We start from the raw sequence: 15,409 nt of genomic DNA on the forward strand, positions 1-15,409 counted from the left end.
CTTCATTTCAGTACACTGTGAAAATCAACTTGCAGGGACTTGAAACATGCTTGAGACAAGAGTAATCCATCACTGTGAACATTTGGTTGCCTTCCGTCTTTTGTCCTTGTTGTTTTTGTAATACTGACATTGCAAACAGACTCAGCGAGAAAGTTATCATTCATTTGTTGTTTGTCCTTGAGGTTTAACCAAAAGCTTGGCATCCAGTGGATACAGTACAGACTGTACACATCCCATGTCACAGTGTGATCACTTGTTAGTGGGATGTATTTTATCTGTAATCATCTACAGAACAGAGGAGGGAGGAACTCTGAGCATTGATTTGGCAGAAAGGTGGGATAATTAAAAGAAGATTTGGTTTGATTACTGGCAAATACAAAAAATAATATTCTCCAAGCCTCCATGTCAGCTTTTTTTTTTTTTTTAACAAATATTTGTACCGAGCCTCCTGAAGCTGGCTGTGCAGAACAGAAGACAGTCAGAATGGAATATATCCTAGACCTAGAACATTTATTTTTCTTAAAACTTTTACATAGTTAAATGCTTGGAGTAAAACACTAATATGTCAGCTACTTTTCTCTAGTACATTTTTCTTCTACATAGGCCAAAGTTAACTAGTGTACTTACTTGGCCTCTTTGCTTGTTCCCTCAACCATTCAATGTATAAAGAGAAGTAATTCCTTTTCTTACTTGCTGAGTCTGACGTTCAGTTCCAAGTGCTGCGTTTCCCTAAAAACTGCAAGTTTCAGGCTGGTCGTCCCCCCACTCCACGGTGCTGTGTGACTTCTCTGCTGCTGCACTGCCCTGTTCATTAAACAGTTTCTATTAGGAGAAGAAGGAGATTATTATGTCCTTGTCAATGACAGTGAATTGTTAAAACGCCATCACTACAAATCCAAACTGCTGCAGCTCATTTTTGTCATTTTGTACCTGGGATTGAATTCATGATCCAATTTTGTTGCAAAATCAGATGATGAAATGATTCCCTGTGGTCAGTAATGTGCTTTGAGCTAGCTGTAATGTACACTGAAGTTATTCTAATTTTGTGGCATATTACCACATAATGTGAAGAATGAGAGGACAAATTGAAATTAAAGAAAGTTATTTTGTGATTAATTTCCTTACATTAATTTCTGTCTTTAAAACCAGAGTTAATTTATGGTCAGAAATCCTGGGAAAACCTTCAGGGCTTTTTTCCAGGTAATTCAAGTTACTGTAAATAGAAGAGAGAACTGTTAAGGCCATTTCATTAACATCTAATGGTTGTTTGCATTACTCAAAAGTCCCTCATACACTTGCTTTTCTTCAAGTGACAAAGTCCCGGTGCTTGTCTCCTCTTTCTGGTGTTTTTCATGCAGTGTTCCTTTTTTGGTTTGGATTCACAAAAGCAGGAGATCAAATAGTTTTTGCCTCAGGTTTCATAAGCCGTCACTAAAAGGTCTGGTTGGTCCTCAGCAGCATCTCACATCATTTTACTGCCTTAATTCAACTAAAGATTTTCTTGTTTCATGTACATTGTATTACACAGTAAAGCTCAGTGTTGTATTTGTTGCACTAATATCTATAATGTCTGTGATGTTGAAATCAGCAGTCCTGGTGTGTGAAGAGCGAGATACAAAAAGAGAAAGAATGAGGGAGGCGGATCTGTGTGTGTGTGTGTGTGTGCTTCTTCTAGTGTTTAAAGAAGAGATTGTGAGTGGTTCATGGAAAGGCGCAGTCCTTATGTAAAGGGCTTCAATGCAGCCAGTGGAAGAAAAGCTCTCATTGAAATTCATGGCTTAGCACCTATACCACTGTGGTTGGAGCAGAAGCAGTGAGAGAGACACACAACCAGCGTCTGACACATTTCAATAGAAAGGGCCTTTACAAGAACATGGATAGAAAATTGGAGGGATGTGGAGGCAGACAGTGTTTTCTGTCTGCTGAGCTTTTCGCAGGCAAACTAGAAAAACTTTTTGTCACACAGTGCATCATTTATTTGAGCCTGAGATTGAACACTCTTCCACTTGACCAAATCACAGGAGCATGGTTTAGTTAGCCAAAGTTTTCCACACAATGGAAACTTTGGGTTGCACAAAGTGTCCGTTTTTAATGTAGTTAGAAACTCAGCAATGAAATCACAAACCAGGTTAATGAAAAGCATGTACAACACACATTTACATGAAGTGCACACAAGGCACTGCACATGACAACGCAGTGATGTAACAGCTGCTTTCAACCTGTCTGCAGCAGTGTTGTCTTTGAAGAGGAAGCTGTAGCAGCGCTACAAGTTGTTGCCTTTGAGCTTCTTTTAACAGGTTTATTTAGAAGAGGCCTTTTAAGTGGAGCTCTTTATGGATGGCTTTGTGCTTAACCATACAGTCCCAGTACAAACACTGCTAATCCAGACATTTGTGGGGACAGACGAGCACGCACATGGTCATACGAACACACACAAAACTGTGCAGTAATGTACTGTATATACACACACTCTTATTATTGGACAAGTAGATGTCAGTCAGTCTGTCTTTCCTCTCTCTTTCTGTTATGATAAGTCTCATGTGTCTTGTCTCTGGGTGGTCAATAAACCCTGCTGATACTTACACAGCTCAGGCATATACACACGATAGGGTATCTACATCTTCAGAAACATGACAGTGATATTGACAGTGTCGACTGCCATTACTGTAACCAGTATAATTCAGCAAACCTTAAACTGCATCATTTTTTAGCTCAGCAGGCTTTTGCAGGTGTTTGGGAGCGGCTTGTTGCTGCTGCATACGTGAAAACAGAGTTATACGTTTGAAAAGTTAATGAAATCTTGCAGTGTGGAATTTGGGACCTTTACATTGCATGGCATTACTGCTGGATCTAATGTAAATTGTAAATTTTTGTATGGTTGTAAATGTTATCTGAGCCAGGATGTGTTGCTGTTGTACTGAGTCAACAGTTAACAACAAATAGACTTAAAATCTTGCTCTTTTTCCAAGATATTTAGTAAATATGATAGAATATTTTAATTTCTGTATTAAGTTCGTATTAGTTTTTAAAAGTTACATTTTAAATGCTTTAACATCTTCAGTTGAAGTTAACATCATCTTTGCTTCACAGTTGATTGAAACTGTGAAATCTGTCTTTCCTCCGGGGAGGAGATCAGGCTGAAAGACTGGCGTTCAGCATCACCTCATTCCTCATCAGCCTCAGAGGAAACAGGGAGGAGAGCGACTGTGAACCTCTAAATTATCCTCCACTGTCTCTCTCTCCCTGTCTTTCTCTCTCTCTCTACCTTCCTCTTCCACATTCCTGTCCTCTTTCATCAGTTCTGCTCCCTCTATCTGTCTCTGTCTTTCACTCCATTCCTCCTTTTTTCCTCTGTCTCCATTACACTCTGCCAGCCAGACTTTTGGGGCTTTGGGGTGTAACACTGCAAGAGTCAGGTTGTAATAACATGGCTGTGATATGCTTGGACCTCATCTGGAGTCAGAGCTCCTGAGAGAGCGAGAGAGATATGTGTGGAGAGGTGGATAAAGAAAGGCAGGGAGAGTGAAAGAGAAAGACAGACGTAGGATAATAAAAGAGACAGAGGAGAGACTGTGTGAGACAGACTGTGTCCTGGGGGCTCTTACTGAGCCCATGAAGACGTGTCTCAGTGTTTTATCTGGACCTGCTGGGGCTCTCAGTGAGGAGCTTCAGTAGTTGTAAACCTGCTGACCTCCCCAGTCTAAACAAAGCTGCACACTGAGCTGGAAAGAAGAAACATCAACCTTCTCCCTGCCTCTTCACTGCTAACTGGAGAACGGCAGTCAGACGTGACACACTCACCACTCAGCACTCACATCAAAACGCTTTTCAATTTCCCTCATTTCCAGCAGCTACTGACGTTTTGTCATCACGCCACAAAATAATACAGCTATAAAAGAACAATCAGTTCATCAATACCTCGTTACTATACTGTACAACATTGTCATTTTTAAATCTGAGCTTTTTCTGGATGTGACACTGGTCTTCATTCTGGGATGAGAGCTAAGGCAGAACATTTACTGTAGATATTCTCAGGAGATGGAGCTCAGGCTTCAGGTGTCACACACCTTCATATCCTCCACCACAGAGTCAATCTGTAAATGCAGAGTGTCATAGAACAATTGGGGGAACTCTATCTGAGGAGCAGGTGAGAGAACCTGAGATGAAAGATTACTCTGCTCAGATACAGATACCCTCTAAACTGTCATTTACCCTCAGCCCCATCATGCTCTCTGGCAGATTGAACTGTTGCTGTGCTTTAGTCAGTGCAGACAGACTGTTTATGAAGCCTTAATGTCGGCTTTCTGTCGTCTTCTTTCACATCATTTTCTGTGTTAAGCACTGTGTTGCATTTTTCAAGACTAGAAATGGTAATGGTAAGAAAGAAGGACAAGAATAACACTGAAGACAAGACATTTACCAATCACAAGCTTGGCCCACTGATTTAGTTTTTACCAGCTGAACCCACATTCTCTTAGTCTTAAATGATGCTGTTTGCATGACTTGCATGAAGCTCCTTTTTTTCTGTACGTGTAAAAGGGAGTTGTGTGTTCTTCATTCAGTGTTCAGAGGAGTTCTTGAAACCCATCTTTGGCTACAATGCATTTTTAGCAAGGTAGTGTGTTATGCCTCTGTGAGTCCTTTTCATACAGAATATAACAGGAATAAAAACGGAATAAAATTACAAATCTAAGGTTTACCTGAATTTCACATGTCTATTGTTTTGGGGAGTATAAGCAGTCACCTTGGGCCACTTTGAATCAGCAAAACCATTGAGATGACAGTATAACCCTGGTGTGGAGGCGCTGCATTGCACTGTATCTTTCATTAATAACCATTTCTGAGATTTGCTTAGTGTTTGAAATCAAGATTTCTTTTTGAATTGAATTAGTCATTGAACTCTTACTCCACTGCAGTCATGTTGCTGTGTCTTCAGACCAAAATGAGGTTGTGGTTTTGCACCTGGTTTCACTACTGTGCCCTGTAGCAGGTACAACTAATTCATTTGTATAAAATCATCTTAAGGAAAAATGAACTGACTTTATTTCAAGGTTGCAAATTACCTCTGTTAAATACATTTTGTATATTTATGTTAAGTTTTTGTGAAGATGACAATAATTTTCAAGTATTCTTAGTGAGTAACTGTAATGTGTCTTTTATAATTGCATTCATTTCCATGTGCTGATGAATTTGGGATGTCTGTCTGCCTGTGTATCAGCAGGTCGACGCTGACATTGAGCTAAACAGAACTCGACATCAGATCTGGCTGAATATGTATGTAGGGACCCATGGGGGTTATCCAGGCCTGACAAGCGTATGTGTCAGTGAGCTGCGGGTTTCTGCCTCTCGGCCTCTTTGCCTCGTCACGTCGGACATGTTGAGAGGCCACGGTTCGAGGCCGCCGCTCTGTTTGCTGTTTTAGGCTCAGTTGTGCTGAGTGCCGGGCCTGTGTCCGTACTTCTCCCTCTGCCTCCGTTTATTTGACTTCCCCCAGGTTTGAATTGATTGTCGATACATTGCTTTCTTATGAGTTTAGTTTTAGTAACAGGGTCCGTGCATGCTTTGGCAACTGTCGCAAGTTTCTTTTTCTTTTCTTTTCTTTTTTTACTCCCTGGTTTTGTGGTACTGCTAGTTTTCTGGATTGTTCACGCTCTAACTTTAACTGTGCAGCAGTACCTGCCTACATTTAACACTGAAATATATTGTTTGAGTTATATAATACTGAACAGGGTTTGATCTTTTGTTAGTCATGTAAATGCACAGTTTCCTTTTAAAGATGTGTCTCCTTTGATTTTGGACTTTGATGGAACGGTCCTGTTGGGAGTGGACAGCCAGAATGGTCCAGTTTCAGAAAGGACTTTTTGTGAAGGGGACTCTCTGGCACCCTAATGAGGTACTTGAAGTGCTCTCGGGCCCCATGAAGGGACATTATTCACTATGGGGACCGGGGAAGGGGTGTGTCTTTGAACCAAGTCTAGATGCAGGGTGGCGAGTGTGACAGTGCCACACTCAAACCCAGAGGAGTGAAGTTAATCATTCATATTGTTCATGTTTTAGAAAGTGTAGTAAGCTTTTGGATATTCAGATACTGTAATCTGTCACAGCTGGTCGCTATCTGCCGGGACTTATCAATATTATATGTATATTATATATAAAAAAAACAATCCAAGTGTGTTTGAAGTTGCTCTTTCTTACAGTGTCATTTCTTGTCTGGTGCTTTGAGTCCATGTTACCATATGTACAGTATTTGCTGCTCCTGTAAATTTTGTCCAATCAAACCTAGATTTATTCAGAGAGATAATTTAGTAGAATAAAATATTTTCAGGTTTAATCTACATAGAAATAAACAGGGGGGGGCTTGTTATTTAAAATAAATAAATAAAAAGATGTAATATAAATGTGACAGAGTTATGAATTCATTATGTCACTGTACTTAGTGCACAATGTAGGGTTTATTCTTTAAAGTTCATTGGCCCAAGTTTTTCATCTACTCATCACAGTTGAGGATCTCAACAGGATATAGACTCAGCGTGAGGGGTAAATCCTGCCGTAGTTTTCAATAGTTTTCTGTGTTTGGGTGATAATTCAGTATTCATGTGTTGTGTTGTGCCCAGTGATTCAGTGGCGATTGAGAAGACAACAGTGCTGCTGAAGAAGAAGAAGATGTGTCAGGAGTGTGTAAGAATGAGTGATTTCAGAAAGCATAAGCATCTGGCTTTTAGTAATTGGAAAAAGAAAAGTGGTTTCATGATCAATGGCTGTAGAGCTCAGCCTGAGGACCGGACTGGATCTCACAAGAGAGAAACCACGGCTCCTTTCTGTTTTCCTTTACTGCTATGGCTGGCCTAGCGTTTGTGATTACTGCACCAGAGTGGACATAATCTGCTCTCATTATGGGTGTTACGGTGAAAGCTGTGAGTCCACACAGCCCCAGTAAAACCATCCTTTGAGGAAATGTGGGTTTTACAATTCAACTCTTTGTGTTTAAAGGTCCCATTTTGTACAAGTGAGATGTCCTTTTTGTTAATAAATCAATGCTAGGTTCTATATTTATACCGTGAAAGAATCAAAGCTTCGGTCCACGAGACTTCAGGCCTCTGGGACTCAGAAAACACTAGCTAACCTATTATTATTAGAGGTCCAGTGTGACGATAAACTGGAGAACTACAAATCTATCTTCTGTTTGATATCAAGACTTAAAATAAAACACCAGAAAATGGTCAAATTTCATATTCTTCTGATATGTGATTTGCTTTTACAAATATTAATCAATACAAACAGCATGAAACATAGTAATTAATGCCTCAGTACACATGGCCTATGGCAGCCAGCTATATTATTTCACTTCTCAGCTTGCTGGTGAAGCAAACAGGTCTATTCATCAGACCTGCTCATAGTTCAGCAATAAATTCCCAGTACACCATAGTGTGTCTGTGTTGCGTGACTTTTGACAGCCAAGGACTCAATCCCACTCAACAGTATGGGAGGTTGTGTAGTTTGGTCATTTTGAGATGAGACTTGTATTATCCTTCACTGCCCTGCCCACAGCTAAACAGAGGGGGCCAGTTGTTTGAATGAAAAAACTCAGCTGATTATCTGAAGAGGATGAGCAAAATCAGTCGACTTCATCATCCGAACACCGTGAAAGTCAATATAAAATCACATGGAAATACAATGAATCATTTTTGGGATATTTCAGTCTGCCAGAGTGGTAGAGATTTCCATGGTTTTTCCAAAGTAAAGTTAATGTTACGCCATAAGAGCTGGTGATGTGTGATGTGACTATTTGTGGTGTCATATTTGTGGCACAAAAGAGTCACTGTGACTGACAGTTTCCTACATTGGTTATTTCACATGTTTTATGTAATAGTAAAATGTTTTCTGCCTGCCTTAACTCTTGTGTCGGTCTCATGTGTGCCAGTGCAGATGATGACCAGTCAGCTGTCCTGTCTTTTTGACGAGATGTCACTAAAGTGTCTCTGTGTCTTCACAGAGGGGATGAACTGCATGAACAAGGACCACGGCTGCGCCCACATCTGCAGAGAAGCTCCAGGCAAAGGCGGGGTGTCTTGCGAGTGCCGTCCCGGGTTCGAGCTGGCCAAAAACCAGAAGGACTGTACATGTAGGTATCACATCTGACCTCAGCACGGCCCCTCATCCCCACACTGACACACACACACACACACACACACACACACACACACACACACACACCATGTGTAGCCATGTGCTATCGCCTGCGCTCTGGGGTCAACCTTTAGACTCTGATTTATTAACACTGAATGTGGATGTGTCGACAGTCTCACACTCAGTCAAATACCTCTTCTGTTTTCTGTTAATCTCTAGTCAGTTGACTTGTCACAGTATTTTACAATTCAACTGGCAGCAAAGTATTAACACTTTGCTTTATAGACTTGACTTCATTGAGTTACTGTTGCGATGAAGGATCTGAACTGTTCCTGTGATAAACATCTGTAATAGCAATGATGGACATGTTCCAGTGGGCCTCCGACGATAAAACACAAGGGTGGACATTTAATACCAAAATCAGTTAAGCGTTTCAGACCACGCTGAAGGTGCTGAAGGATTCAGTGGACGGATCTCACGTCTCTACACCCCCTCCTCTCCTCTCCTCGCTCCTCCATCGCTGTTTTTCACTCCTCATATCGAGTGCCTGCAGCCATGGAATTTAGGGCTGCTGTCTTTGAGAGGGAAAAATAAGCTTTTAGTTACACTTTGTTTGGCAACACATCTTGTTCTCCTCTCAGGCAGCGAGAGTGTAAAGACTGTGAAAGCCTCTGAAAGGCTCTAATGCCTCCCTCCACTCTGGTAATATTTCATTAGCAGCGAGGGACTCAGTGCTGTGCCGGCCTGTTGAGCATGGCAGCGCAGGACGGTAGTAAAGGAGTGATGAAAGAGACGGCAGTTATGTCTACAACAGACACGCACACACACACACACACACACACACACACACACACACACACACACACACACACCTTCTTTTCCTTCACGTCTCATGTCCTCTCTGTCACTCTCCAGCTTCACCTCTCCCCACATCCTTTACTTTATGCCTTATTCCTCTTTTTATTTCTTCCTCCCTCTCTTTCCTTTTTTTTTCCTTCTTGGAGTTTCCCAATAATTCAAAGTTCCCTGGGATGGGGAATTACAAAAAGCTCCCAAAAGTTCATCTCGCTCTTCAATTCGACGTAAATGAGGAGGAAGTCAAAACATTTGACACAGACAGACACATCCGCTATTCCGTCTAAATTTGTGGCCTCTTAAGACATCAGACATAGCTGGCAGCTTTAAGACCAAGGAACTAAAGCTGAAAGTTCGTCTTGTCTGGTAGACGAGGGTTTCTCCTCTGTCTCTCTCCCACTTTCTTTGTACCCATCTGTACGTCAGTAGTAAATATACAAGTCTGAATATTTTAGTAACTTTTTACCGCATTTGAAACCTGCCAAACCGGCCTCAATTTAAGTGCTTTTGTGTTGTAAAAAAATGTGAATCCTGGTCTCTGGTGCGACAGTGGTGAACATTGTACTCACCCCAACCACCTCATTATGAATCTGCTGCTGTTATTAAATGCAGGGCAGCAGTCCTTATTCCATCCCAGCCTACAAAACATATTTTTTGTTGCAGAATACATCAGCTCAGGGTCGCCTTTTCTGTTATGTATATTTTATATCTTTGCCTCTCAATTTGTCTCCTTCACACTGTCTTATCTTTCCTACCTTTCAAGCCAAGCACTATATCCAGTTGTTTTTTTCATGCAGGCATATTAAAAGTGTCCCTGTGTGGCCTCTGTCTGCTACATCAGGACCGTATCACTACTGCAGTTGAATAATTAGTTGACTTCATGTTAAAAGGCTGTAATATTTTCTTTTGTCTTCAGTGACATGTAACTATGGAAACGGGGGTTGTCAGCACACATGTGATGACACGGACACGGGGCCTGTGTGTGGCTGCCATCAGAAATACGCCCTGCACTCAGACAGCAAGACCTGCATCGGTAAGTGACAACCATGATGGCTGACAGAGACCCTGAGGCTGTCACAGTTGTTTGACTTGAACATCTGTTGTGTGGAACATCATCCACCACCGATCAGTTCACACCGTCACCGTCACAAAAAGTAACACCAGGCCTCCTAAATATTGACTAAGGGGGTGGAGCTTATAGCAAACTGTTCGTAAGTCATTTATGATTTGTTCAGTCATCATAAATCCCTCCCGAAACATTTTGTTTCCAATCCATAGATGGTGACACAAACATCAAAAATGTATACTTCATCAACTCATCAACCAAAATGTGAAGTAACATATTGATTGGTACATGTGGGTGTGGTTTAGTCATCGTTACTGTATGTGCCATTTTATGTGGTTGCTCAGTTTTCTGTGAACTGGAGACATGACCCTTGGTTCCTTAACTGGAAATGATCCGCTAATGAATCACAGAGTATGATGACAGGCTTGATGGTGTTATAAGTTAAAGAGAAAAGAGCTAAATTAATTACACATTCAGTGTGTTAACATTGTTAACACTTAACACATTGTCACTGGATGGATATTGTGGCAGTCTTAAGATTTACTGTTAGTGTTACAACCAGTCATTGCCTTTCATATTTATGGCTGCTGATGGATTGCATACAAACTCAAGAGGTCAGTTCTGTCACAGTGGAGCATATGGAGACCAGTGTTGACTGGTAATTTGTGACAGTAATAAGTGTTCCTCCTCCAGAGGTGAAAAGTATGATGAATTCCTCTTTCACTTCCAGTAATAAGTGTGGGATTTAACCTGCAATTTACTGCTTACAGTTGTATTTTTCATCTTGCTATTTCTCTCATCAGTAGAGGATGGATGAGGTGTTCCAGGTAAGTGGAGTTGTTCATAACTCTGTTGCTGATAGAAATGTTATAGATTTGCAGAGTCTGAAAGCAATTTTAGCATTTCTTTGCTTTCATCGCCAGTCTACTGCAGCTGTTCCAATCACACTGGTTAAAGGTTGAGTATACTGGCTTTAAGACAGCTGTTAAAGGGATAGTTCAACATTTTGGCAAATTGGCCCATTGCCATAATCCCTATAGTCATACTGTAGCAGTAGGTTCGTTACCTTTAATTATCGGTGCAAGCTATTTTTAGAACGGCGGAGCAGAGCCGTGAGCTGCTCAGAGCTACGCTACAGAGGTCAATGAATTTCTGGGTTTCCCTCATTAAACTCATCAAATACACAATCCAACAACTCCAAAACGCTCTGGTGGACAAGTTGTGACCTGCACCTTCACCACGCTATGATATATTGATAGAACGTTACGAGACTGAGTTGTTTTCGAGGCAAATGCAGAGACTGGTTTCCGAAAAACTGCCTCCGATGGGAACGCGCATCAGCGGCTTTGCATGAATTTACCTCTAAAACAACTCTGTCTTGTAACGTTCTGTTATTATCGCGTGGTGAATGCGCAGGTCACAACTTGTCCACCAGAGCGTTTTGGAGTTGTTGGGTTGTGTATTTGATGAGTTTGTTGAGAGAAACCAAGAAATCCCATTAGCCTCTGTAGCGTAGCTCTGAGCAGCTCTGCTCCACCGTTAGAAAAATTGATTGCATCGACAATTAAAGGTAACGAACCTACTCTGAAAACTATAGGGATCATGGCAATGGGCCAATTTGCCAAAATGGTGAACTATCCCTTTAATGCACTGATCATTTGTGCACACAAATTTGTATTTTGAACCTTTTATAATTATTGCACAAACATGAGTAGTTTGTTCACTTAAGTGACTGTATTTGCTTGAATATACAGAGGACACCGATTAGACGCCAAAGAGTCTGTTGAAGACAAGCCCTTTAAACCTAGTTCCAGAAGATAATGTTGAATGTTTTGACCTAACAGCCAGTTTGTCCTTACTCTACAACTGCCTTTCTCATCCAGTTTTATTGCTACACTGTTAACTTTTGCTCATCAGATTTGACTGATGACCAAGGCTGTTGAATCATGAAGGGCTTCATACAGTTCTTTTTTTAATTTTAATAATACATATATTGAACATTTAGATTGTCTTGTTATAACTGGAAACATATTGTTTTTACTGTTTTAATTTGTATTAGAACTAATAAGTTGAAGGAATTAATTGAAAGAATTGCGTGCACAACTTGTTACAGACTTGGATCTGTTTTGTAGAGAATAGAATAGAAATACAAATGAGCCTAGTATGAATGAATCTCGTATGGTCTTAATCAATCTGGTTTTGATTTTGTTCTCAAAGATAAAAACACACCAGCCTACTTTTCAAAGAATTGCTAAACTATGTACAGTATGTCCAGTGTATATCATATTATACCATGGACGTGATGATTTGTTGATGAATAGCTTGTAGCAGTGACTACCAAGATAACCTTTGGGGTTACTCTGGCTTATCTAGGGCAGAGAATCAATACAATATATTCTTGAGGTAATGTTTGAGGATGTAGGCCTACTTTGTAGGCTGCTACAGAATACATAGAGTTTATCTGAACTCTGAGTTAACAGCGTTTGTGAAGGCTACACTTCCTCAGACTGAAAAGGTTTTGCATAACAAAATGAACTTAGACCAAACCACAGTCTGGACTGATGTCTTATTTAACTTTTTCTTCAAGTATTCATTGGCGTTCTTAGCAGTTAATTCCAGGCAGAAATCCCTCAAGCAGCAATCGCTTAAGTTCAGAGCTTGGAATCTGTTTGTTTTCACTCCCCTGCTGCCAGAATCTCTAACCTGGCAGGACGACAGGTCACCAAATCTCTGTCCACTTAATGAGCTGCTTGGGAGTCCATGTAACTTTTGTTTACAGGTTCTGGTTCATTTGTAATTGGGCACTGTAAATCTCAAGGAACCAAATAAAGAAATAAAGTAAACTTTTCCACGTCTAACACTTTGTTACATGCTTCCCGCTGAGATTATAACCACCTGCCCCACCAATGTGAACTGACAATCATCTCAGAGTGATGTCAGTGCTGATGTCTTTTTGATGTGCTTCCTGTCGGATTGAAAAACTGGAAACAGCTCCCTCCTTCTCTCTGTCTGACTGTCATCACTCAAGCAGACTGCTGGTCTGGGCGTCCAGCAGCACTAGGTTCTCACTGCCGCTAACACTTTTTCTTTTCAGCTGCTTTCAAGAAGCGAAACTCACCATCAAGAAAAAGCTGTCAAGAGGAAACTGAAGGAGAGCGAGCGGGAACTCTCTCTCTTTTCCTAATGTCTTGTGTCTTTTCTCTCTCTCTCTGTCTCTCTCTCTCTCTGTCTCCCTTGACAAGAGAAAGGACCCCTGTGTCTGTGGTCCAAGACTTCCAACTGCTTTGTGGGCCAACCTTTAATGCCCCCCTCCCCCCCAACCCCTTCTTACCCTGTCTATATAGTGCTGCCCCTCTGCTCCCCTTCCTCCTCCTCCTCCTCCTCCTCTTCCTGCTTTCTGGTGATAGTACCTGATTGCCTGTCTTGTCTCAGCATCAATGTTAAAACCAAATCAGGTGGAAGGAAGTCAAAATCCTCAGTGCACAAGACGAAAGAGTGACAAGTGTGCATGTGTGCGTGTGTGTGTGTGTGTGTTTGGAGTGCGGTGGGGCGGGGTCGGTTGGGTGGGGGTAAAAGCAGACATCTCAATTGCAGCCTGATCTTAGGTGAAGTTCCCACGAAAGCAAACCTAACCTCCTCCTCCTCTCCTCCTCCTCCTCCACGCTCTCACTATCTCCTCATCCTCAACCTCCTCACACCACCCAGAAAATGTAAAAAAGCCAGCGAGCAGCTCACTGAAAACCAAAAACCACACCAAAACGACCTCGGTGCCTTATCGTCCCCCCTCTCTCATCCTCTGGTCCTGCTCCACACACCTCGATAGATAGGCAGGGACATGCACCGCTTGTCTGCCTTCATGCTCATAACATGCCCTTCCTGCTGCATGTGTCCACTCACATGTCCCAACAGCCATTTGTCCGCCACTAGCCTTTTTTGTCTTTCTGCTTGTCTGCTTGCCCAGCTGCATGGGACAGCCTGTACTGCATTTGTATGGTTTCTTTTGTCTATTTTTTCTTTTATATTCCCCTTTGAATTGAAGAACTTTTTTTTTTATTGTTGTTGTATTTAGCAACCCTGGTCCTTCTGTTTCCTTCAGTGCATTGTTTTATTTTTATTTTTTTAAACATTTTCCCTCCTAGCTACAGTAGAGTAGAGTGGTTTAACTCCTGTGTAGGTCTGGCTCTCTTAAACACTCCCCTCTCTGTGGGCCTCCGACCGCCGCTTCGTCCCATAGACTTTTTAGGAGTGAGTGGCTGGGACTCCTCTCTTCCCACCTCTTCTCAACCTGTCTTACACATCCACCTCTCTCTCCCTTTCTCTCTCTCTCTCTCTCTCTCTCTCTCTCTCTCTCTCTCTCTCTCTCTCACCCACACACACATTTGATCTCCCTCTATGACAGATTTTTTCACACGCTCGAGCAAACAGATGCTCTAAAGCTCGACTCAACAATTTCACACACACATTCACACAGCCACATTTCACCCGTTAGCTGAGCACCAGAAAGCCTCCATTCATCCCCGAGTGTACTTCAGAGAGTCCTCCACTTTGTCCATGAAGCGCCTGAGAGGAGAGAGAGAAAAATGGTGGAGGGCTTGGGCCAGGGAATGGAAGGGATGTTAATTACCCCAATATCCACCCACCCACCCCCACCAGCACCCACAACCAAAGAGGAGTGTGTACATCAAAGGCCGGTCCTATTGGCGTCCATTCACAGAGAGATTCTCTTTCAGGCCTTAATGACTCGGTCCCAGAGAAAGGCAACGTCCCTCTCCCAGCCCCATCACCAAACCCGCAATCCCCAACGCCGCAGCACACACATGCCATCTTAACAGCCATCTCGCCCCTTTCTGCAGCCATTGTCACTGCCACCTTCCTCCCTCTCCCCCCTTCACCCCCCCCCCCCAGCTCCCCTTGCCCAGCTTTGGGAATGTGGTTTTTCCAGCGTTGACTGTTAAAGCCATTTGTGATGTGTTCCATAGACAAACAGGCAACCAGCGCTGCCCCCAGACTACCTCCTCCTGCTTTTTTTATTCCTCTGCATGCCCTCCCTACACTCCCCTTCAAACCCCATTCCTCAGTGTGTGCACCCCTCCTTCCCTCATACCTCTCCCATTGTGGACCATGATGGGACTGAATTTGTCTTTTTTTCCCCTCCCTCTCTCTCTATTGCTTTCTCCTCTCCTACTCTGTTCATCATTTTCCTCTCAATCATCCAGCCATTATCCTGTTCTCTGAACTCTGCTGTTTGACCTCGTGTCTTCCTGCACCCACTCCTTTCCTTCTCCTTCTTGTCTATATTGTCACCCTGCGCCCACATTTAAGGCAGCTTGTCTTGGAAATGTTGGACATGTATCCTCTCCT

At 42.2% G+C, this 15,409-nt stretch overlaps 1 protein-coding gene across 2 annotated transcripts in view; it reads left to right on the forward strand.

Moving 5' to 3' along the window:
• scube1 (signal peptide, CUB domain, EGF-like 1) overlaps positions 1-15,409 on the forward strand; it is a 106,242-nt gene that overhangs the window by 43,175 nt on the left and 47,658 nt on the right. For both annotated transcript variants that reach the window (XM_085768850.1, XM_085768851.1), the window contains exons 5-6: positions 7,994-8,122; positions 9,899-10,015. In XM_085768850.1, coding sequence (XP_085624976.1) covers positions 7,994-8,122; positions 9,899-10,015 — 246 coding nt within the window. The remainder of the gene's footprint in view (positions 1-7,993; positions 8,123-9,898; positions 10,016-15,409) is intronic.

The sequence above is a fragment of the Trachurus japonicus genome, chromosome 23 (genome assembly GCF_045865225.1).
Source record: "Trachurus japonicus isolate A0001 chromosome 23, Traja_1.0".
Classification (NCBI taxonomy): Eukaryota; Metazoa; Chordata; class Actinopteri; order Carangiformes; family Carangidae; genus Trachurus; species Trachurus japonicus.